General features: G+C 35.3%; 1 protein-coding gene across 2 annotated transcripts in view; it reads right to left on the bottom strand.

The window, feature by feature from the left end:
* The window catches only part of NCAM2 (neural cell adhesion molecule 2), a 394,113-nt gene that overhangs the window by 87,055 nt on the left and 279,320 nt on the right, over positions 1 to 27,738 (bottom strand). For both annotated transcript variants that reach the window (XM_006097004.3, XM_023760797.1), the window contains one exon: positions 5,542 to 5,692. In XM_006097004.3, the coding sequence (XP_006097066.1) occupies positions 5,542 to 5,692 (151 nt within the window). The remainder of the gene's footprint in view (positions 1 to 5,541; positions 5,693 to 27,738) is intronic.

Raw genomic sequence — 27,738 nt, forward strand, 5'->3', positions numbered from 1 at the left:
TATTTCTGCAAATGAGCCATCCCCTTTAAAGTTTGAACAGCTTAAATGTATTGTGGTGAGTGAAAAAGATAGAGTCATGAGACAAGATTTTAATCATGGGTATAAAATGTGTATCAGCTATCACCATGGAGTTTTTCTAACATCTAAGTGTTTACTGAGGTAATTTTCTTTAAATGTTAAAATCATGTTCACATCTTATTTACCTCATCCTGTACATGCAGGCAATCATGCTACTATAGTCACTGTTAAGATTGTAAAACTTAAAGAAAGATAAAGCAAAGATTTATTTGTTTAAACTTTTAAAAATATATTTTTATTGATTTCAGAGAGGAAGGTAGAGGAACAGAGATATAGAAACATCAATGATAAGAGAGAATTGATGGGCTCTCTCCTGCATGCCCCATACTGGGGATAGAGCCCCCAACCCGGGCATGTGTCCTGACCTGGAATCGAACCAAGACGTTCTGATTCTTAAGTCAACACTCAACCACTGAGCCATGCTGGCCAGGCAGCAAAGATTTACTAATTCCATGGAATGCATGCAAATATGAAAGCAACATGAGTCTGTTCTGTAAGATTATTACCCCTATAGCCATAAAATGTTTCTAATATTGCTAACAATATTTATACCACAGGAGAAAATGTATATAAATATTGCTATTATGTCTAACATGGAATCAAAACAGGTGTAGAGAGTTCGATGAGAAAAAAAATGTAAATGAAAAATTCAATACATCTTAACATGCATTGTTACCATGTTACTGTTAAATTAAATTTATCACGTAAAATAATTAAGTCTAGTTAATAGGTAATATGTAATGAGTACCTAGTCACAGAACTTAATAACATTCTAATTGTAATCAAACATACTATGTAATCGGTGCTTATTGCATTAAAACACACATCACACCCCTGTTATTGCTTTTGTTTTATAAATTGGAATGTTAGTTCAACTCCTGCTTCTTAGTAAGGGTAATGCCTTTGTAATGTTGAAAATGAACTGGCAGGAAGCCAAGGACTCTGCTGTAGATGAATTACAAAAGAGGTTTTGAATTAAAAAAAAAATAAAAGGTTTAATCTCCTAAACACCTTAAATTTATGATAATGTGGTGGGTGTCAAATTGTAAATGGCTTGATTCTTTCCCACTCAATCTTAGCAATATTATATTGTAGATGTTTGAATAGGGCAGTAAAGACCGTTCTAGTAAGATTTTCTTGTGCGAAATTATGTAATGTCCATAATTTTCATAGTTTCTATAGTGCTTTGATTTAAAGATGTAGAATAAAAATATTCTTACAATTTCTAAAATCAAATTTTTATTTAAAACAACTTCTCATGACATTACATGTAAGATACTGAAAGTTTTAATACTATGGATTTTAAGTTTGTTGCTAAATAAAATATCCTATCTTATCACAAGTTTTAATTACCAAGAAATAAGCTTATTAGTTAGTCAATATTAATCATAGCTATGAAGTAGCAATAGCCAACCCAAATTTGTACTAATCTTCCTATGAGAAAAGTATAAGACTTATTACAAATAGTGGTATTATCAACAAAAAACTGTTCAAACTTTCCTAATATAATTACACTAATTTACAAGAAAAATAACTGAAAGAGTAGGCTAAATTTTAAATTATAACTCTACCTACATATTCTAGATGATTATTTAACACCAAAACTCCCAAATAGAACTAACTTTAGACAAATGATAGCAGTGTGACATTTTGTCTATTTATACCACATGAATATAATTTGAACTTTAGCAATTAATACAATCAAGATAAATAATTCTATTACTTTCTACTTAAGTAAAAGTCTTCTTTCATTAACATATTTATATGACTTCTAAGTCGGTTTTACAACATTATATTCTTCTACTATAAATGTTTTATCTGATTCAATTTTAATAAATTATAGTTAGTACCTAGAAAGCAATAACTTCAAATATATATAATAGAGAAGAAGTTAGGCAATTATATGGGCAAATTAATATCATGCTAAAGATAAATTTTATTTTTAAATGCAGTATTCGGATAGAATAGTGAACTAGATTCCCAACATAACTTAGTATTGTCCTTGACTTCATTAGTAAATTTAATTGTGAAAAATAGAGAATGCTAATTGACATATATGAAGAAATATTGTAGGAATCTAGATTAATAAAAGAGGAAGCTAGACTTCTACAGACTCACATGTAATTTGTAATGTATATTTAAAAGATATTCATCATGGTGGAAAAAGAAGAGAAGACAGCTTAAATAGAGCATTCATTTATAGGTTAGATCCATAAGAGAACTCCTTTAATTTGGAGATTTAAAGAAAAGAGAAGAAAAAAAACATGTCAATGGAATGAATGATTCAATTTTGATTATGTATTTATTAATAATCAAATATAAAACATTTTATTTTGCTTTACTGAAATTCAGTTTATATTAGTATAACTAACCCTTTATAGGTAAAAGGTACTATTAAAAGCTCTGAACATCTAACTATAAACCTCAATTAAAGCTAGCCTATCCTGCAATTCAAAATTTGAAATTATTTGCATATGTAGAACTTATTACAATTTCTGGGAATATTTAGGTTGGTGCAAAAATAAAAAATGTCAAATCAAATAAAATTGACCATATAGAAGATTGATACCCTAAAAGAGAAAAAAGAAACTCAACTTCTATTAGGACTTTGCAATTTAAATCATCTTTTGATCAGTGTGATGATTAAAAAAAAATGAAATCTGAAAAAACAAAGGGAAGAAATAAATGAAAAACTACTGAAAATAGAAATGAAGACAATTATGTTGTCTCCAAGAACTAGGGATACCAAATATTTTTATGGATTAAAGTTGCATTAAAAATATTACACACACACACACACACACACACATATATATACATATATATCTTATCTAATAAAGAGGGGATATGCTAATTGACCCTCACACCATCACAAAGACGGCGGCACCCACAGCCAATAAGGAGGGAATATGCTAATTGACTGCCACACCCTCAATAATGGCGGTGCCCACGGTCACAAGATGGCGGTGCCCAGTCTCCTCAGCCTGGCCTTGCCATGTGCCTGCCTCTGGAGACCCCTAGTCCTCTCAGCCCCCCAGCCGCCCAGGGCCAGCCCGAGGCTCAGGTAACCTGGGCCGGCCGAGGCTTGCGCTGTTGGAAGTGGCAGCAACAGAACTGTGATGGGGGCATCACCTTCCCCTGATTGCCAGGTCACCTCCCACCCCTGAGGGCTCCCAGACTGTGAGAGGGGACAGGCCGTGCTGAGGGACCTCCCTCCAGTGCATGAATTTTCATGCACCAGGCCTCTTGTGTGTGTATATAAATATATTACACATACACACACACACACACACATACTATAAGCCTGTGATAGTCTATCTCAGGGGTGGGCAAACTTTTTGACTCGAGGGCCACAATGGGTTGTTAAACTGGACCGGAGGGCCGGAACAAAAGCATGGATGGAGTGTTTGTGTGAACTAATATAAATTGAAAGTAAACATCATTACATAAAAGGGTACGGTCTTTTTTTTTTTTTTTTTTTTTTTTTAGTTTTATTCATTTCAAACGGGCCAGATCTGGCCCGCGGGCCGTAGTTTGCCCACGGCTGGTCTATCTTCTCTACTGGTAATAACTAAAATCTCTAGAAATAACATATAACAAAATCAGAATAAAAACAGTAACAAAAAAAACTACCTAAGCCTTCTGTTGAGTGAACAAAATCTTGTGGAAGAGAATGAAAACTAGTTTCCCACATTTTCTTTTTTCTCTCATGGCGTTGTGTATGGGAGTTTCAAAGTGATTCTGGAGCTAAAATTTTTCCGTGAGTACAGAGGTATCTTGGAAATAATCCAGTATAGGCTGAACAGTGTAGAGGTAATTCCAGAGAGCAGTCGAGAAGGAGATGCCATGATACTGTGTACATAACCACAGAAATCGCAGTCTAATGACATACATACTTGAATAGCAAAGACTTTAGGAGTCAACTGAGATTTGAATCACTGCTCACAGGAGGCAACACAGAACTTAGGGGTGATTACCTGCCTAAAATCATCTTTTCCAGATGGTGTCAAATTACCCAGAGTCTGCACAACACAGTATTTACAGTATTCAGGACAGAATTCAACAATTCTTGCTATTTAATGAGTCAGGAGAATAAGACCAATTCTAATGGAAAGGGTAATCAGCTTATGCACATCCCAACATGGCATGAATATTTCACCTTAAGAATTTATAAACAAAGAGAAAAGCAAATCTAAAATATATAGAACAATTGAAATAATAAAGACAAAACCAAAATCCAAACACTAGAAAACAGATCTATAATTGAAAATATAAATTACTAAAGGCAAAAATTAAAGCTTTGTAAAGAACAACATTGGTAAACCCTTAGCTATAAAAGACTTTTTAATAAGTACTGCTGAATGATTTGTGTGTCCATATTTGTATGGAAAGATAATACATACTGACTCTACAGAAATGCACTCCAAATGAATCATTGACCTTAATGTAAAATCCAAATCAACAAAACAAAAGGAAAGCTTAGACATGCATTGTTTAATTGGTCTTTCCATTAATTTCTAGATAAGCAGTTTATAAATGTGTAAAATAATATAGATTTGTTTGTGTCTGTTCTTGGGGAAATATTTGCTTTCAAGAGTCCTCAATTAGAAAATGCATCTTGTTTCACAATAACGATCACATTATATCAATATTAATGGAATAGAAATTATCTAGTAGAAACATTTTGTCATAGGAGTATCTTATACATTTCCACTAAGACAGCTATTTCCTTTCATGTATCAGAGCACCTACAACACTGATGATTCTGAAATATTATTAAGAATAATGTTAAATCTTTCCCTTTTTAAAAAAACATGTTTAATAAATTATTTCAAAATCACATGCAATAACTTAATATTGGTTATGTAGACTCCACTTACATTAGCCCTCACACTTCCCAAATTTAACAGTTATATTTTTTATAATTATTTAATAACCCTCTTTGTCGTAGTCCCTACTTTCAGACTATAAACACTATTTTGATAAAAATATAAGTACTGACATATTCAACCATTTAAAAATACTATACCATACCTTATGAGCATGTAAGATAATTCCACAAATAGCTTAAATAAGAAATAAAAACTCTCAATCCCTATGTGAGGCACAGGACCGTTAATATTATAATAAACAGATGGAAATCTAAGGAAATGTTGACCTATCACTAATAACTAATAATAACTAATAATATAGTTCATTTGCTATTGTGTTTCTGTTGTAACATTAATGATTATCAGGGTAAGCAGTATCGAGATCATTAAATATATACAGCACTGTTTAATGTTCCATGACATCCACTAGATGTCTCCAATAACTGGCTTTGAGCAGCTATGTTCTTTCTAAAGCTATACATTAACTACTGAGAAACAAACTGCATAGGCATTTGTATCTCCCTGTAAAAATGTGTATTTTTCAAAGCAGAGCAAGTTCTTCGAGTAAGCATACAGAATGAAAACAACTTACATTCGATATCCAGATACATGCTCTTTTGGTGCCCTCCGATTCTACTCGCAGCTTCACAATCGTACCTCCCAGAATCGGACAACTTCACATCTTTAATCTGCAGGGATGAGCTTCCGTGCTGCCCTTTGACTTCAAGACGGCCATCTGGGCTCTGTTTACATCGAGTCAGGAAAAAGAAAGATTTTATGTTTCGTTTGTGTAAAATGATGACCAAAAATGATGGTATTTATGATATATGCAGTAAACAAAATGAACTCTTACCAGCATTCAAGTGTGTGTGTGTATGTGTGTGTTATTTCCCCAAAACCTAGTGTTTCTCTATTTATGATTTATAATTCCTAGCTTATCCATTTTACCTGTCCACTTGCTTACAGGGAGACGAACAGTCGGAAAACTTACACACATATTTTAGCAATATCTTTTACTTAGTATGCTCTTTGCTCTTTAAAAAAACTTGCACGTTCTTGCAGGAAGGGTTTTGTTGGCTTCCAGTTATATTCTTTGCAAACGTAACCACACAACAACGCCTTCAATTCTGCCTAAAACCTACAATGAAAATGATATGCCTGTGGCACTTTAGTTTCATATCCACCATGGAAGGAGAACGTATCAAGACTTATAAAAATAAAAGCCTTCAGGAAATTATAGTTTTCATTTTTGAATAAAAGCAACAGTACTGCTCATAAGCATAATTAACACCAGATGCATCACAGACAAAATAGTAAGACATAGCACTATCAAACTCACTTTTAGGGATTCAATGGAAACTATATGAAGATGATTAATTACTTACTCTGTGAATATTGACTCAAATAAAGGAACTGCTTATAATCCAATACTCTATAGATTATATTTCAAATAAGAATTAATTCTTGTGTGCAACAAAATCAGCATAGCTAGAAGTGTCTTAAATCATTTAAATACATTTATGGGACCCACATTAAAACAGAGAGAGTTTCTTCATTGAATTTTACTTCATACTGTCAGAAAATATATTGAGCTTTTAGCATTTTATAATGTATTTGAAATGTACTGTACTATTATTGGTTCGATTATTTTCAATATTTGAGGTTTTAGTGCACCATAAATTATTTTATGCCGTACATGTATTATAAAATGTGTATATTATGTAACAATATGATAGTTGTTTAATTTTCTATGTGACTGAAATTCAATTAAATTTTAATACATTCATGTACTTTATATTAAAAAAATTTGGCATTTAATAATTTTTCCTTATTAATATCAAAAGACCATTTTAAAGTTCTCTTTTCAAACATCAAGTTGACTGGTGCAGAATATGATTACTTTTTGCTTTTTAATTTTATACAGCCATGCAATTACTCTATCATCATAGCAGTCACTCAATTTATTTACTATCAGAAAAAATAGTCTTCAAAAACAAAGAAAAACATACTAGCAATGCATTATGCAACTTACATCAGGATTTCTAGGCCAACCATATGTTCCCCACTCCCGAGTATTGCTAAAAAAATAATAAGGTGAGGTTTTCAAGCAGAAGGGCCTTCTCTTCTGCCAACTTTTAACATGTTCAACTGCCAAGTTCATTTACTTAATTGAGAGAAAAGGAGGAAAAAAAGCCAAACTTCACAAAAGTTCAACTCAGAATGAATAAACCCAAAAGCAAAATGGCACCTGGCCGGTGTTGCTCAGTGGTTGAGCACTGACCTACGAACCAGGAGGTCACGGTTAGATTCCCGGTAAGGGCACATGCCCCGGTTGTGGACTCGATACCCAGTGTGGGGTGTGCAGGAGGCAGCTGATCAATGATTCTCTCTCATCATTGATGTTTCTTTCTCTCCCTCTCTTTTCCTCTATGGACCTAATTGAACGATCCTTTCTTCCTTATGCAGTGACTTCCCTTGGTTTTCAAACACCTGCACTCCGATTTCTCTCCATTTCACCTCTCTGACTACTCCTTTCTCTCAGCTGCAGTCTCCTCTCTGCCTGTGGTCCCTGCATTCTGTCCTGGATTCTGTTCTCGCTTCAGTTAATATGCTCTGCTCAGTCACATCTGCAGGGGTGACCTTCAGTCACTCCCTCTCCAGCCAGGATCTCTCTTTCCCTGGAGCTTCAGAGCCAGATATCTCACTCGCAGGGCTCTTCCCTTTGACATGTATCTCAGTTGGCATGTGCAGACCTGAACGCATCACCCCCTCACCCGGTATCACCTGCTCACCCACATGGTCTTCCTTCCCATGAATTATACCAATTATTTACCATGACCCATGCTATACCTGTCCTCTGTCCGTCTTGGGTAGTTTTCTGAATCTTTATGTATATTCCCAATTATGAGAAATGACAGTTGATCATCTTGTTCTACATTATCATTTCCAATCCTCAGCACTTGTGCTTGGTAGACCTATCTGTTCTGTGCTTTTCCCATTTACAGTCTCGGTGGTGCTGCTGCGTTGAAAGGATATTGACAGGCGTCTCAGCTTTTCAGAACAATCACACTGAGGCTGAATGTGACCGAAAAAGACTCCCTGACTCTGCAAAAGTCATCAACATTAAGCTATTTTCTATGTTTCTCTAGCAAAAAAGAAATCATTCCAGCTGCAGAAATTATTTCTTATGAAGCTAAGAATGTCCTTTTTTTTTTTTTGAAAATCAAACTTTTAATTCTTATAACTTCATGAAGGTTTCACATCCCCGGTGCTCTATAATCATAAATAACGTTGTATTCCCTTCCAAGTACAACTCCTACCCCACAGCCTGATGCTTAAGGACTTCCATATGGCACCGCTTTCCTGTCTAAGCACACTTTACAATTTGGATGCCAATTAATTTGAATTACTTGTACTGTCATGAATATCCTGTGCTCTCCATAAGCACCCTTCTTTAAAGACCTGTCTTAAATCAATCTCCTTTTATCCCTTCCACATTTAAACAGAAGGATTCTATCATAATTCCTTTAATTTTTTGGCCAACTATCAATTTATTTCAAAATAGTTCCTGGCTGATTATGTTATTATTATAACATATTTTTATATATTATTTCTTCTATGTTCTATTTATATTATATATACAATTATTTATTATTTATAATCATTTCATTGAGTTTTGTGCTTTTCTTGGGACACTGCCTTTTTCTAGTTTTGTTGAAAATTCATTTGTAGAGTGATATTATAGTTGAACAAACATGAGAATATATTTGTGGCACTTGATTGCTGGAAGCTATCCATTGTCTACACCAGTGATGGCGAACCTTTTGAGCTCGGCATGTCAGCATTTTGAAAAACCCTAGCTTAACTCTGGTGCCATGTCACATATAGAAATTTTTTCATATTTGCAACCATAGTAAAACAAAGACTTATATTTTTGATATTTATTTTATATATTTAAATGCCATTTAACAAAGAAAAATCAACCAAAAAAATGAGTTCAGGTGTCACCTCTGACACGCGTGTCTTAGGTTCGCCATCACTGGTCTACACTATCATGAAAGTGCAACAGGGAACTTGGAAGGCTGATGGACCTTGAGCTTTAGCAAGGGCTAAAGCTATGCACCGATGGTTCTGTCGAGACATTGGTGGCTCAAGCAATTTCCTGACCTAATAGTCTCAAAGTAAATCTTTACTAATATTTACTGACCTTTAAGAGAGTCTGTCTGCTACCAGATTGCCTGCCTAACTAAGGGCAAGATGTGTATTCTAAAATTGAAGAAAATTAGCAGGCCCTGGGCCCCAATGGAGCCTCTCCACTAGAGAAAGGTTTCCACCTGGCCCCCCATGCCTTCTAAATTCATATTTCTTGTCTAGTGTTTTCATCTGTGCATGGTCCCTTTTCCAGATCCTGAACCCTAGCCGCAAACGGATGCAGCATTCACACTTTATATGAAAGTCACTTGGACTAGTGCCGAGGACTGAACCATTCTATTCTAATATTATTGTGAAGTACATTGAGTTATGGTGAAATTTACATATAATTTGAGAAGAAAAAATGCAATCATAAGCTATTATTTACTTTGAGTTAAAAACTTGAATTTATCATCTTTATTAGAATGTGAAAAAATACCTTATTAAAGGCAAATTCTTCTTTTTTCCATTGAGAAATAATATTTTTCTTTTGTAGTATTGAAAGGTAATATTTACCTCCCTTGAAAACTATACGGTCTCTTGGTGTTGTAAATGATAGATTTTCAACTTGTGAAAAATTATTTGTGTATATAAAAACTAGCATTCTATTAGTAAAAGTGTTGGTATTTAAGTTATTATTAATAAATATAAAATTATTAACAGAAATTCTAGGAGAATAGAATTTCTTTGCGAAGATGTGTGATTCCCTGGATAATTATAAGTCATTTTAGACTTGGCATTGTCTTTATAATAATACACAATATGCATTAGTCTCAAATACTTCCACTGGAAGACCAAAGTCATTCCTTCTCATATCTGACATCCCAAAAGACATCTCTCTCCTGGTGCTGTACTAGTAAAAATGCATTACACATTTCTGAAAGAAAATTCATTTATATCTTGGCTTTGAATCCCCACCGACTTAAGATTCATTTAAGACACCTGATATTTGATTGAGACAGGTTAATAGACATATTAGCTGTCCATCTAGTATTTTCAGGTTCTTCCACTGCATTAAGATGATTAAAAAGTAAAGTTTCTATACATTATTATTCCAATCCTTTACAGGAAGGCACACTCTGAAATTTGATTTGAGCTATATTCTTTGCCTTTCCAGAAGGTCAGTTTAAGAACTGCTTATCTGAATAGTATTTTCATATTTTTATAAAATGATTATTTATAGCTTACTGTCCTTTCCATAATCAATTAATCAAATAACTATGTGATAACTACCTTTTTTAGTTTAGTGTCTATGTGAATATGAATATTTTGACAATTTTAATAGTCAGACATTTAAAATTGTATAATGTAATGTTTATAGATATGTTTTTTGTGTGTGATCTTACCTGATTAGACATGTGTTGGCAAATTTAAAATCCCATTGTAGTACACAACACATCGGAGGTGGAGGTATTCCCTATCTTTCTTCTTCCTTACACTCATGTCTTTGAACCTTTTTGAAATCATTGACCTCCCCCCACCCCTTGCTTTTATGGTCTTTTGAGAGAACTGTGGATCATGTCACTTAGTTATTCAACATTTTTTTTTGCAATTATTCCACAATAAGCATCCAGGCACTGGGGATACATGCTGAGCAAAATAGAATAATTTCTACCCGTAGTGGAATTAAAGTTTAACAGAGAAGACATATATTATATTAAAAGATAATATAGCCCAGTCAGAGTGGCTCAGTGGTTGAGCATGGACCTATGAACCAGGTGATCACAGTTCGATTCCCAGTCAGGGCACATGCCCGAGCTGTGGGCTCGATTCCCAGTAGGCGAGGCATGCAAGAGGCAGGCAATTGATGATTGTCTCTCATCATTGATGTTTCTCTCTCTCTCTCTCTCTCTCTCTCTCTCTCTCTCTCTCCCTTCCTCTCTGAAATCAATATATATATATATGCACATTAATATATATTTTTTAAAGATAATATAAATAAACTTAAAAGTACTGTGTAAGAACCACACAGTTTATTTTGGAGGTAAGTGAAGGTGAGAGGTAGAGTCAGAGGCATGCTCCCTGGTAAACTGTAGTGTGGATTGAGATTTAAAAATGGTGAAGAGGGGTGGTGCTGTAGAGAGAATTCCAGGCAAATGTCCCCAGAAGGCACATGAAAGGACTGAGGGAAGCCAGCAGGTGCACAGAAGAGAGGGCAGGTGGGATCTCCTGATGTTGGGCGGGTAAATAGAGAATGCTTACAGAATCCAAGGTAAATGCAGACACAAAGAAAACATTGCACCCTGCATTATATATTCAGTGTGCCTTTTCATAATGGCATTAAGTCTGTACTGAATTCAAACTCAACTTCAAATGCTTGAAGGTGGCAGCAAGGCATAACTGGCTAAATATGTAAACAAGAAAACATATGCTCTCTAAAGGTTATTGGCATTAATTTATTCAAACTAATTTCACAAAACTGTGTTAACATTGTGTTGAGTTGACTAATGTCTGCAAAGAATTTTAAACAGATCCTGTTTCCTCCTTATAAGATTCATATATTTACTCTTAACCTCAATTTTTCTTTCCTTTGGGCTGAATCCCAACTTTCTAATTTTCTTCCTATTTTGATTTCATGAACTGAACTTTTATATAATTACCCTTCCTCCTAGCAGTGTAAGTTCATGTATTAAACAGTACTATGCACAATAAAACATTTTAATCTATGTGGTTTCTTCATCAGTTTCTAGTGCCCTTTTCTTCTCTTTGTATACACAGTCCATCTATTCAACAAATAAGAATCTATATATATATAAAAGCCTAAGCGACTGTTATGACTGGTTGACTGAACAACTGGTAGACCAGTCACTATGACGATGCACTGACCACCAGGAGGCAGATGTTCAATGCAGGAGATGCCCCCTAGTGGTTAGTGCGCTCCCACAGCTAACCTCCATGGCCAGCCAACCTCCTGCGGTCCCTCCCCCTGGCTGGCCAGTCCCAATTGGCCCCAATTGGCCCCGATCACCAGCCAGGCCAAGGGACCCCACCTGTGCACAAATTCATGCACAGGGCCTCTAGTTTAATTTAACAATGATAACAGCTAACAGGTACACTAAATGGTAGTCAGACACTATTCTAAAAGTTTCACCTTTATTCATTCACTTAATCCCAATAAAACTGCTATGAGATTGAGACTACTGTCATCTCCATTTTAAATATGAGTAAATCGAGGTCCAGAAACACTAAGTAACTTGCCCAGGTTCCACACCACTTATAAATGAGAGTGGCTGGATGTCCAGGCCATCTAACCCTGGAGCTCATGTTCTGAATTATTTTTGACACATGGTTCACCACCTGAGTCAGAACTATGTGGTTGAACTGCATGTTGTACTATAGCCAGTATTCAGGCACTATGTTGGGCTCAACAGAAAGATGGAGAAGAAAGGAAAAGCCCTTAGGCTCATAAATCAAAGGTCTTACAAAGGGAAGAAATCAAACGTTATACATAATACATGCTGGTAGGGATGAAATTTAGGCTGAACACCTAATGCAGTCTACAGATGTCTGGGATTATTTCTTGTAGGTATTTCTGCCTAAACTGAGACCTTAAGGATAAATAATAATGGTAAGCAAGGCATCAGACTAGCTACATAATACTAAGCGCCCACTGCAATATAAAATGTGGGATCTTTATTCAATATTATTACAAATTTCAGGACAGCAACAGCAGCTTATTAAACTGAATACAGAACCCTTCTTAGTATCGAGCTTCATGCTATTGGGTGCCCTCATAAAGTGAGATCTGACCAAGCAAACAAAGAGGGAAAGTTAGGAAGAAAATGGAAACAACATAAGCCTGGACTAGATGGATAACAGCATGTTCAAAGAGTTGAAGAAAGCTCATTGGAGCTGGCAAAACACATACAAGGTGAAGAGGAATGAGCGATCAAGTGGCTGGAGATTCAGACAAGACTTCCCCAAAGAGCCTCAAAAGTCAAGGGAAAATCAATAAGATCATGAAAAGATGCTTAAAATCATTAGCCATCATGAAAATGAAAGTGAAAACCACTGTACTGCTCTAGAATGACTATAACAACAAAGACAGATAATAACAAGTGTTGGTAAAGATGTGGAGATTTTGAAACCCTCATTCATTGATGGTGGGTGTGTAAAATGGTGCAGGGGCTTTGTATAAAAAGTGTGACCGTTACTTAAACACAAACACAGCATTACTATATGACTCAGAAATTGTACTCCCAAGTGAAAGAATTGTGTCCACAAAAACGTATACATGAGTCCCCATAACAGCATTATTATTCAAGCCAAAAAAGTAAAAGCAACATAAATGTCCATCTATTGGTGAATGAATACATAAACTGTGGTATATCCATGCAATAGAATATTTGGCAACGAAACATGTAGATGCCTTGGATGTACCTTCCTCTCTACTTTCCTTCAGGATTATTGTCCCTGCTCAAATGCCATGACTTGGGTGTCAAAGGCCAGTCTTGCAGGATTTACATGGACATGAGCTCACTCTTACCATTCACTGGCTTTAAAATGTTTAAGATTAAAATGATTATGTATCATATCCCCAAATTTTATATTAGTTCTCGCCATGTAAAGTAACCTGAGTTCATATCAATATCACCACTATTTTTTATGGTCACTGATTGTGATTGATGCCCTGAGTAAATTAGAATAAGACAAATATGCTTATAGTATGGCTGACCATAATTTTAGCATAAATGTTGTCTACTCTGACTGAAAATATATTTAATTTTTATTGTGAGTGTGTGTGAATTGTATTCAACTATGAATAAAACAAAATATTTGTAGAGTAGTTCTGAAAATTCAAGATGTGAATTCAAGCATAAGTATGCGGCTAGAGTAGAAAAATCCTGCTGATTCAATCCACTTTTCCATGTAAAATCTCATCACTTTCTCCAAGGTTAAGAAACCAAGAAAAATGGGATGATCACTATTGCTTTTGAATTCCCAACTTTCCTGTATATCCTTCATAATAAAAAAAATAAGAAAAATAATAAGGACTGCTTTAAATCAATAAGTTTTGTTTCCATATATTAGTGGTTGTAAATAACTGCCACAAACATAGGTGTTCATATATTCTTTCAAATCTGTGCTTTGAATTTCTTTGTATACTAGAGGCCCAGTGCACAAAATTTGTGCAAGGGGGTGTGCCTGCACCATCTCCAATCTGGGACCCCTCGAGGGATATCTGACTGCCCGTTTAGGCCCGATCCCAGTGGGACATCCCTGTCACAATCCAGGACTGCTGGCTCCCAACCGCTCACCTGCCTGCCTGCCTGATTGCCCCTAACTGCTTCTGCCTGCCAGCCTGATCACCCCCTAACCCAGTGATGGCGAACCTATGACAACTTATTTTTCTGGTTGATTTTTCTTTGTTAAATGGCATTTAAATATATAAAATAAATATCAAAAATATAAGTCTTTGTTTTACTATGGTTGCAAATATCAAAAATTTTCTATATGTGACACAGCACAGTTAGGGTTTTTCAAAATGCTGACACGCTGAGCTCAAAAGGTTCGCCATCACTGCCCTAACCACTCCCCTTCCAGCCTGATTGATGCCTAACTGCTCCCCTGCTGGCCCGATTGCCCCTAACTGCCCTCCCTGCTGGCCCGGTTGCCCCTAACTGCCCTCCCTGCTGGTCTGGTCACCCCTAACTGCCCTCCTATGCTGGCCTGGTTGCCCCTAACTGCCCTCCCTGCTGGTCTGGTCCTCCCAACTGCTCTCCCCTGAAGGCCTGGTCGGCCACAACTGCCCTCTTCTGCCGGCCCAGTCACCCCTAACTGTTCTCCCCTGCTGGCCTGATCACCCACAACTGCCCTCCCCTGATGGCCATCTTGTGTCCACATGGGGGCAGTCATCTTTGACCACATGGGGGTGGCCATCTTGTGTGTTGGAGTGATGGTCAATTTGCATATTAATATTTTATTAGATAGGATATGCCCAGAAGTGGAATCACTGGGTCATAAGGCAGTTGCATAGTTAATTTCTGTGGAACCTCCATGCTGTTTCCCAAAGTGGCTGCACTTGCAATCCCACCAATAGTGCAGGAGGGTTCCCTTTTCTCCACATTGTTGCCAACACCTGTGACAGGTGTGAGGTGATATCTCATTGGGGTTTTACTTTGCATCACTCTGATGGTTAGTGACTTTGAGCATCTATTCATATGTCTGTTACCCACGTGTATGTCCTCTTTGGAGAAGTGTTTCTTCAGGTCCTCTGCCCACTTTTTAATTGGATTGTTTGTTTTTATGATGTTACGTTGTATGAGGTGATTGCTGTTGTTTTTTTTAATAAAATTTGTACATTAATCCCTTATGAGATGTATTATTGTCAGACATCTTCCATTCAGTAGGTTGTCTTTTCATTTTGCTGATGGTTTCATTTGTGTGTAAAACTTTTTAGTTTGATGTGATTCCATTTGTTTATTCTCTCTTTGATTTCTCTTGCCTGAGAAGATATACCAGAAAAAATATTGCTGAGAGAGATGTCAAAGACCTTACTGCTTTATCTTGCTTCCTGAATTATTCAGACTTGTAGAGCAGACCAGGACCCAAATTCAAGTCTAGAGCATGCCTTTGTAGACTATTTCCAAACCCATAGACTTTTGTATTGAAAGCCATGGAGAATCGGATGCATTTATTTTGCAGAGTTATCTCCAAATAAGTTGACTTATAATCAGTATTTGTTGCTTTGCCCCACATCTGGTTAAAATTTCACAGGTTTATGTAGAGTCAGTGTTAGGTACATAATAAATGTTATTATAATCAGTGATGTAGTTAGTAACTAGTGTGCAAGCAGTGTGGTAGTCTAGTTTAGATTCTAGACAAATTATTTTTTAAAAGCAAGAAACACAATATCCAACAGAAAGTATACAATAATGTTATATGAAATGTTTAAAAAATGCCTGACATATGTTAAATGTTAACTATAGTGATTATTCGTTTCCTTTAGTATACTTTTATATAAGTCCCTTTAAAACATTGTATAAGAGAAAAATATGCAGTATAAAGAATATATTTGGAACATTATTTCTTTGCTCTATCTAATGGGACAGATTAGGGCTACATTCTGAACCTTGTTAGGCCAGCACTTAGAGAAACACACCAGATTGCTCAAGATAAAATATATATAATTTCCTGTCTGTTTCACTGGATAGCTTATATTATTCTGTCTTTGAATTCACTATTTTTTATTTGGCAGTATCTAATCTGCTGTTAATCTCATTTATTATATTTTTGCTTGACTTTTAAATATCTCTAGTATTTTTATTTAATTTGTTTTATATCTTATTATGCTCATGCATTCTTCTATCTTGTAGTACATATGCAGTACATATAAAAATAGGTGTGTTAATGCTCCTATGTTATAATACTATTATCTGTGCCATTAATGGATGTTACTATGTGATTGATTGATATGTCTTTCCTTACTATGGATTCTATTTTTGTGTTCCTTGCATTCCTCATTATATTTTATTGGATGTCAGATTTTGAATTATATATTTTGAGTGCTGTCCTTTTTTATTCATTAAAATATGTTCGGTCACTTCTATGAGACACTACTAAATTAAATAAAAACAATTTAATTATAAACTTTTGAGGATTTTAAATTCTGTTAGGATCAATATTTAATTTGAATTAATATGGCCACATCACTAAAGCAACATTCCTCAGTATTCTAGTGATTCTTTCTATGGTTTGGGGTAGTTTTCTCATATACTTATATTTAACAGTACTAGGCTGACAACTCATGGGAAAATGCTGAAGACCCCTGGAGCTCTCTCTGTCTGTGAATTCTAGCCCTGTAAGTCACTCCAACTAAGAACACGTTTCGTCAGCTAAATGAGACGAACAGACACTTCATTCATGTGCTGCAGCCGGAAAGCTTGCTCAAGTCTAGACAGTGGGCTTGAGCAATCCTAGGTCTCACATCTCTCGTATCTCTTCTTTCAGGAATCAACACTCTGCCTATTATGTCATAAATTTTGCTCCTTGTTGTCATTGTTTCAAGTCAGAGTGTATATCAAACCTCTATTTCTCCGTTATGCCTGAAAAGAGAGCTTCTAACAAGTATTTTATGGTAAATTATCACTAGTTCCACACTTAAGGTCAGAAAATGCAATGCATTTATCATCTAGTGACCACCTATCGTCACAGATAGGGGCATGCCAGTCATATGCCACACATCACTATTAACAGCATCACTTTACAAAGCATCCTATACTTCTATACTATATTACTTTTTCTAAAACACTACCAAAATTATGGATCACCAGGTCTGTAATTAATCTTTTCAGTGAGGTATATCAATCATAGTGGATGAAAAAAAAATATGAACATTACCATTAAAGGTAAGTCTGGTGGAGATAAAGACCCAGAAGGCAGAGATGGCCTAGGAAATCCTAATATCTTTGCTACAAGACCTAACAATGATGAGAAACAGCCTCATCAAGCTTCTAATTGTGTTGGGATATGCTGATATAAGAAGTGGTCAAATAGGTATAGCATAGTGCAGGTTGCTGTAAATTTTATCAGAAGGTATTTTAAAAGCATACTGTTAGTAGATAAATATGCAATATGTTATCTCAGGGTGCCAATCAAAGAAGCCAGCCAGGCATGTTTCCTATAATATAGGAAATGGTGAGAAAGCTACAACATACCTCCAACATCTTCTCTAAGGCACACCCAGCAAAAGTGTGCAGTTATTGTTTGACAAACTCCTGCTTCTATATAATGTGTGTGAGATCCCCTTAATTTATCACTTTTTCTATCATTTGAACCCAAAGGAGATTTTAACTTATGAGTAAATAATTTATTAATTCACTAAACTATCAGAGGATTACATCAATTCATTCAGATTGTTTATCAATGTAATGCTACTATTACGTTAGTTTTATGTGTTTTTATTTTAAATTTAGTCCCAGTTTTCAGACAGGCCCTATAACTCTGTTGGACAACGTGAACTTCAGAATTGAACATACATATCCATAGAGTAAATCAATTCTGGTGTTTTGTACATCGTTTATAGTCCTAAACTAGTAGCCCGGTGCATGAAATTCATGCACGTTAAAAGGGAATTAATTAGAGGAATATTTTAATATTGCTATTTGCCCTTTCTCTATAATAGAAGTGTGAGAGATGAAAGGAAATTAGTAAAATGTATATGAAAATAATATATAAATTTATTAATAAATAAACAGTAACAAAAAGATATAACAACAACAGAGGCATGATATAAAAACAACAAAAACATGATATGAAAACAACAAAAAATGATATAAAAACAACAAAAACATGATATGAAAACAATAAAAACAACAAAAACATGATATGAAAACAACAGTGATGCAAACAATGACTGATAAAGTGATTAAACTTATTCTAATATCTCCCTGTACACCACATGAAGAATGAAAACACTTTCAGAGTGCTTGACTAATTTTCCTTGTGATGAAGTATTTAGAACTTTAACTTTAACGTCACATGCTCTTCAAACTCGAGAGAAAGCAAAATATAACTGACCATGTGTGAAAATGGGTTCAGGTAGGAATATGCCTACTCTGTCTAGAGTTTGTCCTTGTGATTTATTAATAGTCATCACAAATGCTGGCATCACAGGAAACTGTTGTCAAATTAATTTAAATAGGAGGCCAGTGTCAGATGTGGACAAATCAATTCTTGGAATCAGAACAACCTCACCTTCCACAAATCCTGTTAATACTTCAGCTTCGATTATGTTAGGTCGTAATCTTTTGATAATAAATCTGGTACCATTACAAAGACCCCATTTACTATTAAGATTTCTCAGTAGCATGATGATTGCACCCACATTCAATTTTAATTTATGACATGGCATTCCCGAAGGAGTAGTATTATTAAGAAATTCGATGGGAAAATTTTCCTTTTCAGCATCATCCGTTGAATCAATGGAATCATCACTCAAATAAGTGTGAAAATCTCCATTGAGTATATTCAAAATTTCTTCATTTAATTTTTGAAAATGCTCATTTTTTGGACAAAGAATCACACGTTTAGATATACTTTTTAGTATTATCTATACATATGCTATTTCCAAAGGTAGCTTCAATAATAGATCTATTACAAAGCATTTCACGGGGGATTTCAATAATATCCATTCCTAAATGAAAACTGCTATCAAGTTTGCCATCTCCAAGTTTTACTAACCATTCGCTATAAGCATAATCCTCTGATCTCATATTTGTTTTAAGAGACAATTTTCTGAAGCATCCCCAAACACTACAGTACTTTAAACTCTTTTGTACTATGGCTGATCGCATAGCATGTGGCACAACACTGAGACATTGTCGAAAGTCCCCTCTAAGAAGGAGAACTTTCCCACCAAATGCAACATTCAAATTCATAATTTCTCTTAATAATCTGTCTATGGCGTTTATAGCATGATTGGATGACATAGTGCCTTCATCAAAAATAAGAAGTTGGGCCTTTTTAATGGTTTTAGCAACTTCACTCTTTATAGGGAGTCTAGAGATGGAAGTTTCATTTAATGGAATTGGTAAATATATTGGGAATGAAAGGTTCTTCCACTGAGAAGTAAATTTGCAGCAATTCCTATAGATGCTGTGGGTAAAACAGTACCACCACGACCTCTAATATAATGTATTAAAACTTTATAAAGATATGTCTCCATGCTCCAAGGGCTGGTTCCTGCCTCAAACCTCACCATCAGGGGAAACAGCTCGGGGAGTGCGCAGCCCTTGGCAAGGCGACCCAGGACTCAGTGCATCCACGCTCCAAGAGCGGGTTTCTGCCTCAAACCTTGCCCTCGGATGAATTAAACTCGTAAGTCAAGGCCCCGCTGTAACTGGAAACTGCAACAGTATATCAAAGATTTGTGACAGTTTTCACTACACTGATGGCTTGCAATGAGCAGCAATTTTCAATCAGTGTGCCACAGGAATTACCAAAACATGCAACACCTGACTATTTAGTGAAGACCACTGACCTCTTTTTCCACAGCTGTCAGGTAAAGAAAATGATGATGGCCAAAGACAAAACAATAGCCATCCTGTGTGAGTAAATCAAAATTATGCCTATTGTTTTGTTGGATCGGCAACAAATATATTTTTTAGTGTGCAGCAGAATTCTAGTAATTAGTTTACATGTGCCGTATATGGAAAAGGTTGAAAACTGCTGTTCTGAATGAATAAAGTGTCCCCACCATTGTAAAGCTTGCAACGCCCAAGTATTGATGGAAGAATGTGAGATCTTATTTGGCTGAAATAAATTGATCTTAATAGTAGGATATGCAAGTATAAATATGTTTTTTTAAGCAGATCAACTATTAATTGTGCATCTAAAATTCTCATCCAAGAATGAGAGACTTAAAAAATTTTACAATAGCATTTTGGATTACAAATCAACAGCAATGATGCTGCTTTGAGATATTTATAGATCATGAAAATACAAGGATGATTGTTTCCTAACAGTCTCCACTCCCCCCCATCAATAAACACAACTACTCAATAGATGACTAAACAGCTACCGGTACGGTAGCTGCCTTTTTATATAGAGAGAGATTATTGTGTAACTAACAGTCTTTTATGCACTAGTTTCTGTAGCATGCTTAAGCTTTACAGAGGAATTCATCAAATGCATTATTTTTCTGCAAGTTTTCTTTAGAATGCTGAAATATTTTCATTCATGTACTGTTGAGTTGTATAATATTTAATTCAAATTTATTTTTATATCTATATTAAAATTATACCAAAATATCTGCACTGATGCCCATACATTCATTCAAATTTATTTCACCTCATTCTTGGATTTAGTTAATATTATCCACTAAAATATCACATAAATAATTTAAAGTTATATTTACTACACAATTTATTACTTTTGTTAAGTCTATTAATATTTACTCATATCTTCATATTTCTGTATGGCTATATGATTTTTTTTCAGGGTAATAGCAAATGTTTTCATGAGGAGAAGTAACAGCAAATAAAGTCTGTGTGCAGAATATGGTAGTTATAAGAAAAAAAATCTTCTGCTACAAAACCATCTTAAAGCCATTCTCAGTATGTAAATAACATTTCCCCAAAAATGATTATTATAAAATTGAGTACTATTCTCACCACATCACACAAACATGATAAAAGTTCTTTGCAAAAGGAAAATCTTAGAATAGATTTAAAAATACAATACATTAATAAATGATGTTTTTAAAAAGATCAATGACATTTTCATTTTAAATATATTTCCAGAATTCTCCCTAAAATAGTTTTTATGAGGACATGTTAAATTGATGACTAGGCCTCTTATAATTGTTATTCAAGCTGTGGGCTGAAAAATAAATTTTGGAAAGTTGTAAATGATTGAAAACCCACCTCTCAGCAAGCTCTGAAGCACCCAGGAAGATTTCCAACATGTCTAATTATATTCCACCACCTACGTCAGATGGGGAATTGAAGTGTGCATTTTGCCTGTTGCCCAGCAGGGGCCTATAATATTGCTAGGAGAGCACTACTATTAAAAAAAAAATTAGGTAGACCTTAAAAATGTCATTCAAACACAAAATCCTTCAAAAAAAGCCCATTTCCTTTGGAAAGGAGACAATATAGGCATTAAAATCTACAGGTGCCAGGAGTATGCTCTTTAGAATTCTCTATAATCAGATATTAACATTTTTCTAATACAAATACATTACTGAAATAATATTAGTATTTCTTATAATTGAGTTGTATAAAAAGGTATATAGAAAAAAGGAAATTGGAAACACACTGCTTCACTATATTAGAGTATTAGAAAATCATGAACTGAAAAATTAGTAAGAAGCTGGTTTTAAAAAGGGCTTGGCAACAGAACAAACACTGTATCTTAAAATGTATGATTATCTACTCAGTCACTAGAGAGATTTATTGAATAAGAAAGTGATAGAGCTTGATGAGGACTTATTTTATAAACAGTGGAACTTTACCTCTGAAAAACTGGCAATTTACCTGATATCTAGGAATGGAAACAAAGAATCACTGTTACAACTACCACATAATACTATTCTACTAGGCTCTATTTTTGTGAAGTAGGAAAAGCAAAGATAGCATGATTAGGAATCCATGGGTTATACAAATGTATCTATGTATAGCTGGAGAGAATATGAAGATCATTTTAAGTTTCTGAATAAACATTTCATGCATGCTAAGTGTGTTGGTATGCACTTACATGTAATAGTGTAGGTATGTTTGTGATGGAAGAAATACAGTAATTTCAAAGAGAGAAGAATGCTACAGGGCATACACACAAGAACTATTTCTGGGGATTTAAAAAATATATATCTTTAATCCTATCAAAAATTTATTAGATCAGAATACCCAGGAGCCAGGCTCAGTCTGAACTGTAGGAATGAGGCTCAGTCAGGTGCAGGTGTACACAGCTCCCTATGTGATTCTGATGTATAACCTTGGTTCAGTATGACTCCCCTGATTAGTAACTCAAACATTTAAATTCATAGAGAAACAGAATCTCATGGTAACAAAGATTACTCAAGATTCTCTAATGCATACCACATCAAATGCATAGATTTTCCTTTAGACACTAATGATCTTGCAAATCCTGTTAGAAAAATTCAAGGGATTGGATAGTCTCTCATTTGGAATTTAATATAGTTTGTTTTCTATAACCCCTGATTCCTGGAAAGGCTATATATTTTTATACCTTCTATTCTTATCATTCTATCATTCAACATGTCTAGTTCAACTATATTAGTACATATAACTATCTTTAAAATATTTAAACTATCATTTAATTATTTACTAAAACATTTTACTAATTTTAAAATTTGTTTTATTTTTATTATAGTTCTCTCCTTGATCTCTGCTCTTGTTGGTGTGTTTGTGTGTGTATTGTGTGTTTATCAGTCTTAGAATCAGACACTGAGAATTTCCAGTAATTGAATTCCTGAAAGCACCTTCAGGGTTTGGTAAAGAAGTAAAAATAAAATTCCTCATAAAAGTAATAAAAATACAGCTGTAAAAAATTGCCTGAAAGTATAACTACTCACAAAGCTATATAAAATACTTATATACTGTCCTTCATCCTTCAAAATAATGCTATAAATATGCCATCATATTTTACTTTCTACTTCAATGGAGATTTTATAATAAAGAGCCAATACCTGAAACTCTGCAGACTCTCTTTATTAAAATAGTAATTGTGAATATCTTTAAAAAGTACATATATATATATATATATATATATATATATATATTTCAGAGAGGGAAGGAGAGAGAGAGAGAGAGAAATAGAAACATCAATGATGACAGAGAATCATTGATCAGATGCCTCCTGCATGCCCCACAATGGGTACCAAGCCCACAACCCTGGCATCGAACCCTGACCTCCTGGTTCATAGTCGATGCTCAACCATTGAGCCACACCAGCCAGGCTAATTGTGAAATTCTTGATCTCATTTTGATAATTTTTATTTAAGAAGGAAAAGTGGGTTTAAGATCTTAATTTTTTTGGTATAATATAAAGGTACTGCCAATTACACCATTATGTATGTTTTTAAGTTTCTTTTTAAAAATCAAAATCTAAGCAACTTTCATAAGCCTACAGTAAATTGAGAGGCGATATACTGAGGAGAGTGGTCATACACCAACACAAGAGCATCTGAAGAACAGCTTGAGCTGGATCTGTGATAGTGCAGAAACAGGCCGAAGCTGCATTTGTAGCCTTGTAAAACTTTACTCACATACTAGAGGTTGATATTTTCAGTAACCAAATTGCATATTTCAACTTCATAAAGAAAGGACTAATGATTTTAAATATCCCCTCTTAAATTGTATGCAACATGAAGCGGGGAACTGTTTGTTATTAATATTGCATTCTTTGTGCCTAGAATAGTACATGCATGCATAACATTCCTCAGTGATATTTGTTCAATGGATTTTTGGAAAGTAATAAAAGAAATGTCAGTCACATAAAATTATATTTCTTTAAAGACTATTTTGCTGATTACATTTATAAAAGTATCTTTCAAGAAGTCATATTTGTGCCCAGCCAGTGTCGCTCGGTGATTGAACATAGACCTATGAGCCAGGCAGTCATGGTTTGATTCCCAGTAAGGGCACATACCCGGGTTGCAGGCACCATTCCCCGTTGGGGCACAGAGGAGACAACCTATCAATGATTCACTCTGATCATTGATGTTTTTATCTCTCTCTCCCTATCCCTTCCTCTCAGAAGTCAATAAAGATATCTTTAAAAAAATAAAGAACTCATATTTGCTTTAGAATTTAAAGAAAGAGAAACATAAAAATGTTTAATATAACCTTCACTGTATATTTATATTTATATTCACTAGTTATTTGAACAAACAGAAAGCAAAATCAGCATAAAATATTAAAGTGAAGTTTGAATCAGTAAGGTTGTCATCTTTAACATAGATAGGCATATTTTGTAAATGAATATAAATAAATATATATGTATAATATATGATCTAAGAATTTTCAGTGAAGATTTTCATGTGATGTGAAAAGTTCACTCTATTATCATCTGCTTTCCATTAAACGTAGTTTAAATAAATCATTTTTAAAACAAGAAGTTTCCTCAGGTCCAAGGCTCTACATACACAATAAAGAATAATATGCTAGAGCACAAAATGGAAATACAATCATGAATTCAGTAGCGTGACAATAAATATTTATATGCTGAGATATTTAAATTGTTATAAAAATTGAAAACATATTTTATTCAGGTAGTTATATGAAAGAACTATTTTTATTTTAGCTAGAGATTCCTTTGGACTTGGTAATTTAGGCTGCAAGAACATTTAAAGTAAGTATTGTTCAGATCACAGTACCTAAATTCATGGAGAGTAATGTCTAGCATTTCTACACAATTAAAATAGAAAGGGACTTTTTCATACACTATGCCTGCTGTATCTAAGTGCAAAAAAACATTAATGTAGATTATTCAGGCTTGTATTTAAATTTTTTAATAATTTCAATTTAAATGTAGCTATTTATTTGAACAAACAAGAAGCAAAATAGATATAAAATACTAAAGTTAAATTTGAATGGTAAGATTGTTATCTTTAACACAGAAAGACACATTCTTCGAATGAATGTAAAAGAACACAAAATGCAACTACTTTAATCAAAAAGTTTTGCATTGATCAGGCCAAGACTAGACTTTCATATTTTATGTCAGAAAAAAATAGGAAGAAATTGTTTTTGAAGTTAATCACCCTGCTTTATTTACTGAGTTTATTGGCATCATTGTGAAAGGACCATTTGTGTTAAGGATTGAAATTAAACGAGTTTCTGTTATTATAAAATTCATGAGGTTTTTACCCATTTATTAATAATGCAGCACATTTACTTACTGGAGAGAAGTGCTTGGCACCACAAGTAGGAGGGTGGAGAATGGGTTCTGTCGTAATTGAAATATCTTTATAAATGTGCTCCACTCCTCAGAGTTTCATTGCTAAACCTTGTAACACGTTCATTTAAAGTATGTTTGAAACAAGAGCTGTGCTTTGAAAGTATGGTCTGTATGCCAATGAAGGTGCATGTGCTAAATTTAGGTATTACTTTGAAAAATAATTTTTATTTTATAGTCTTATATTTATTTGAAAGTGTATTTAAAGGTATAATGTGTAAAATCATGTTTTAATTTCATTGGTATTTTTGTTAGAATAACAATAAATGAAAAACCAATTTAGTTTAAGGAAAACAAAACAGGTATATAACAGTCCAGGTAGCACATGAATACAGAAAAAAAGAAAAGAAAAAAAGACAAAGCTGATGGTCAAATGAGTGAAGTTTGAGAAATTCTATTTTAAAATAGTTATGACTTATTGCTATACATTCATTTTTTGCTAAATGTAAAGGCAGATTAATTTCTAGTGGAGGTAGGCATATAATTTACTATGTAGAAAAATATAGCTGGAATAAAATAATTATAGAATCTGTATGTTAAGAGCAGATGAATGACACATGTGAGGTGTCATTCACCAGACAATATTTTAAGAACTTTATAATTACTACGTGAAACATTCTATTCACATAGTTGAAATTGCTTACTGTTATTTATGTTTACCATTTTGTAAGAATTCCAGAGGTCAAAATAAATACTTATAGATCTTTTTACTTCCACTTCATCCTACAATAACAAGTAACAATATTTCAGAAACCAGTGTTATCTACACTAATAAAAGACAAACATGCAAATTGACCATACCTTCGCTACGCCTTAAGCCACGCCCATCAGCCAATCAGAGTGACAATATGCAAATTAACCCAACCAAGATGATGGCTGGCAGCCACGGAGCTGGAGCAAGCAGGAGGCTTGGTTGCCACAATGATGGAGGAAGCCAAGCTTCCCACTTGCCGCGGCAGGCTCTGAGCTCCACACAAAGCAACAAAGTTTCAATTATAGAAGATAAATAAACCCCAGAAACCTGCTTTCAACTGGCTGTGGCCACAGAGCTGGAGCCAGCAGGAGGCTTCCCTCCCGCCCGCCCTGGCTGGCTCTGAGCTCCTCTCAAGGCTACAAAATTTCAATTATAAAAGGCAAATAAATCACAGACTAAAAAAGAAAAAAAAAAGAAGAGGCTGGGAGCTTCTGTTGCTGGGAGGCTTGGCCAGCCTGAAAACGGCCCTTAGCCCCTCATCCAGACTGGCCAGGAACCCCAGTGGGGACCCCCACCCTAAAGGGGTGTGGCCAGCCTGAAAAGAGCCATCAGCCCCTCACCCAGGCTGGCCAAACTTTCATGGGGTGAGGGTCCCCACTGGGGGGGGGGCTTGACCAGCCTTCAACCAGCCATCAGCCCCTCATCCAGGCTGGCCAGGCACCCCAGCAGGACCCCGACCCTGAAGGGGGTTTGGCCAGTCTGAAAACGGCCCTCAGTCCCTCACCCAGGCTGGCAAGGCACCCCAGTGAGACCCCCACCCTGACCCGAGACACCCTTCAGGGCAAAACACCCGGCCCCCACCCATGCACCAGGCCTCTATCCTATATAATAAAAGGGTAATATGCAAACTAACTCTAACAGCAGAACAACTGGGAATGACTGGTCACTATGACACACACTGACCACCAGGGGGAAGATGCTCAATGCAGGAGCTGTCCCCTGGTGGTCAGTGTGCTCCCACATGGGAAGCTCTGCTCAGCCACAAGCCAGGCTGCTGGCTGCCAGTACAACGCTGGTGGTGGGAGCTTCTCCCGCCTCTTCAGCAGCGCTAAGATAGTCCGACTGCAGCTTAGGCCTGCTCCCCGCTGGCAAGTGGACATCCCCTGAGGGCTCCTGGCTGCCAGAGGAATGTCTGACTGCCAGCTTAGGCCCAATCCCCCAGGGAGCAGGCCTAAACCAGCAGGTGGTCATCCCCCGAGGGGTCCCAGACTGCGAGAGGGCACAGGCCGGGCTGAGGGACACCCTTCCTGAGTGCACAAATTTTTGTGCACCAGGCATCTAGTATAAATATAAAAAATATTTTAAAGATTTATGAAAAACAACTAATTCTTAAGCAAACTTGCTTTATAGAGTACAGCATTTCTATTTCTTCCTTCTATAATGACCAGTTTAAGTACTTCTTAGAATGTGGAAGAGTTTATTCCA

The sequence above is a fragment of the Myotis lucifugus genome, unplaced genomic scaffold, assembly GCF_000147115.1.
Source record: "Myotis lucifugus unplaced genomic scaffold, Myoluc2.0 scaffold_193, whole genome shotgun sequence".
Taxonomy (NCBI): domain Eukaryota; kingdom Metazoa; phylum Chordata; class Mammalia; order Chiroptera; family Vespertilionidae; genus Myotis; species Myotis lucifugus.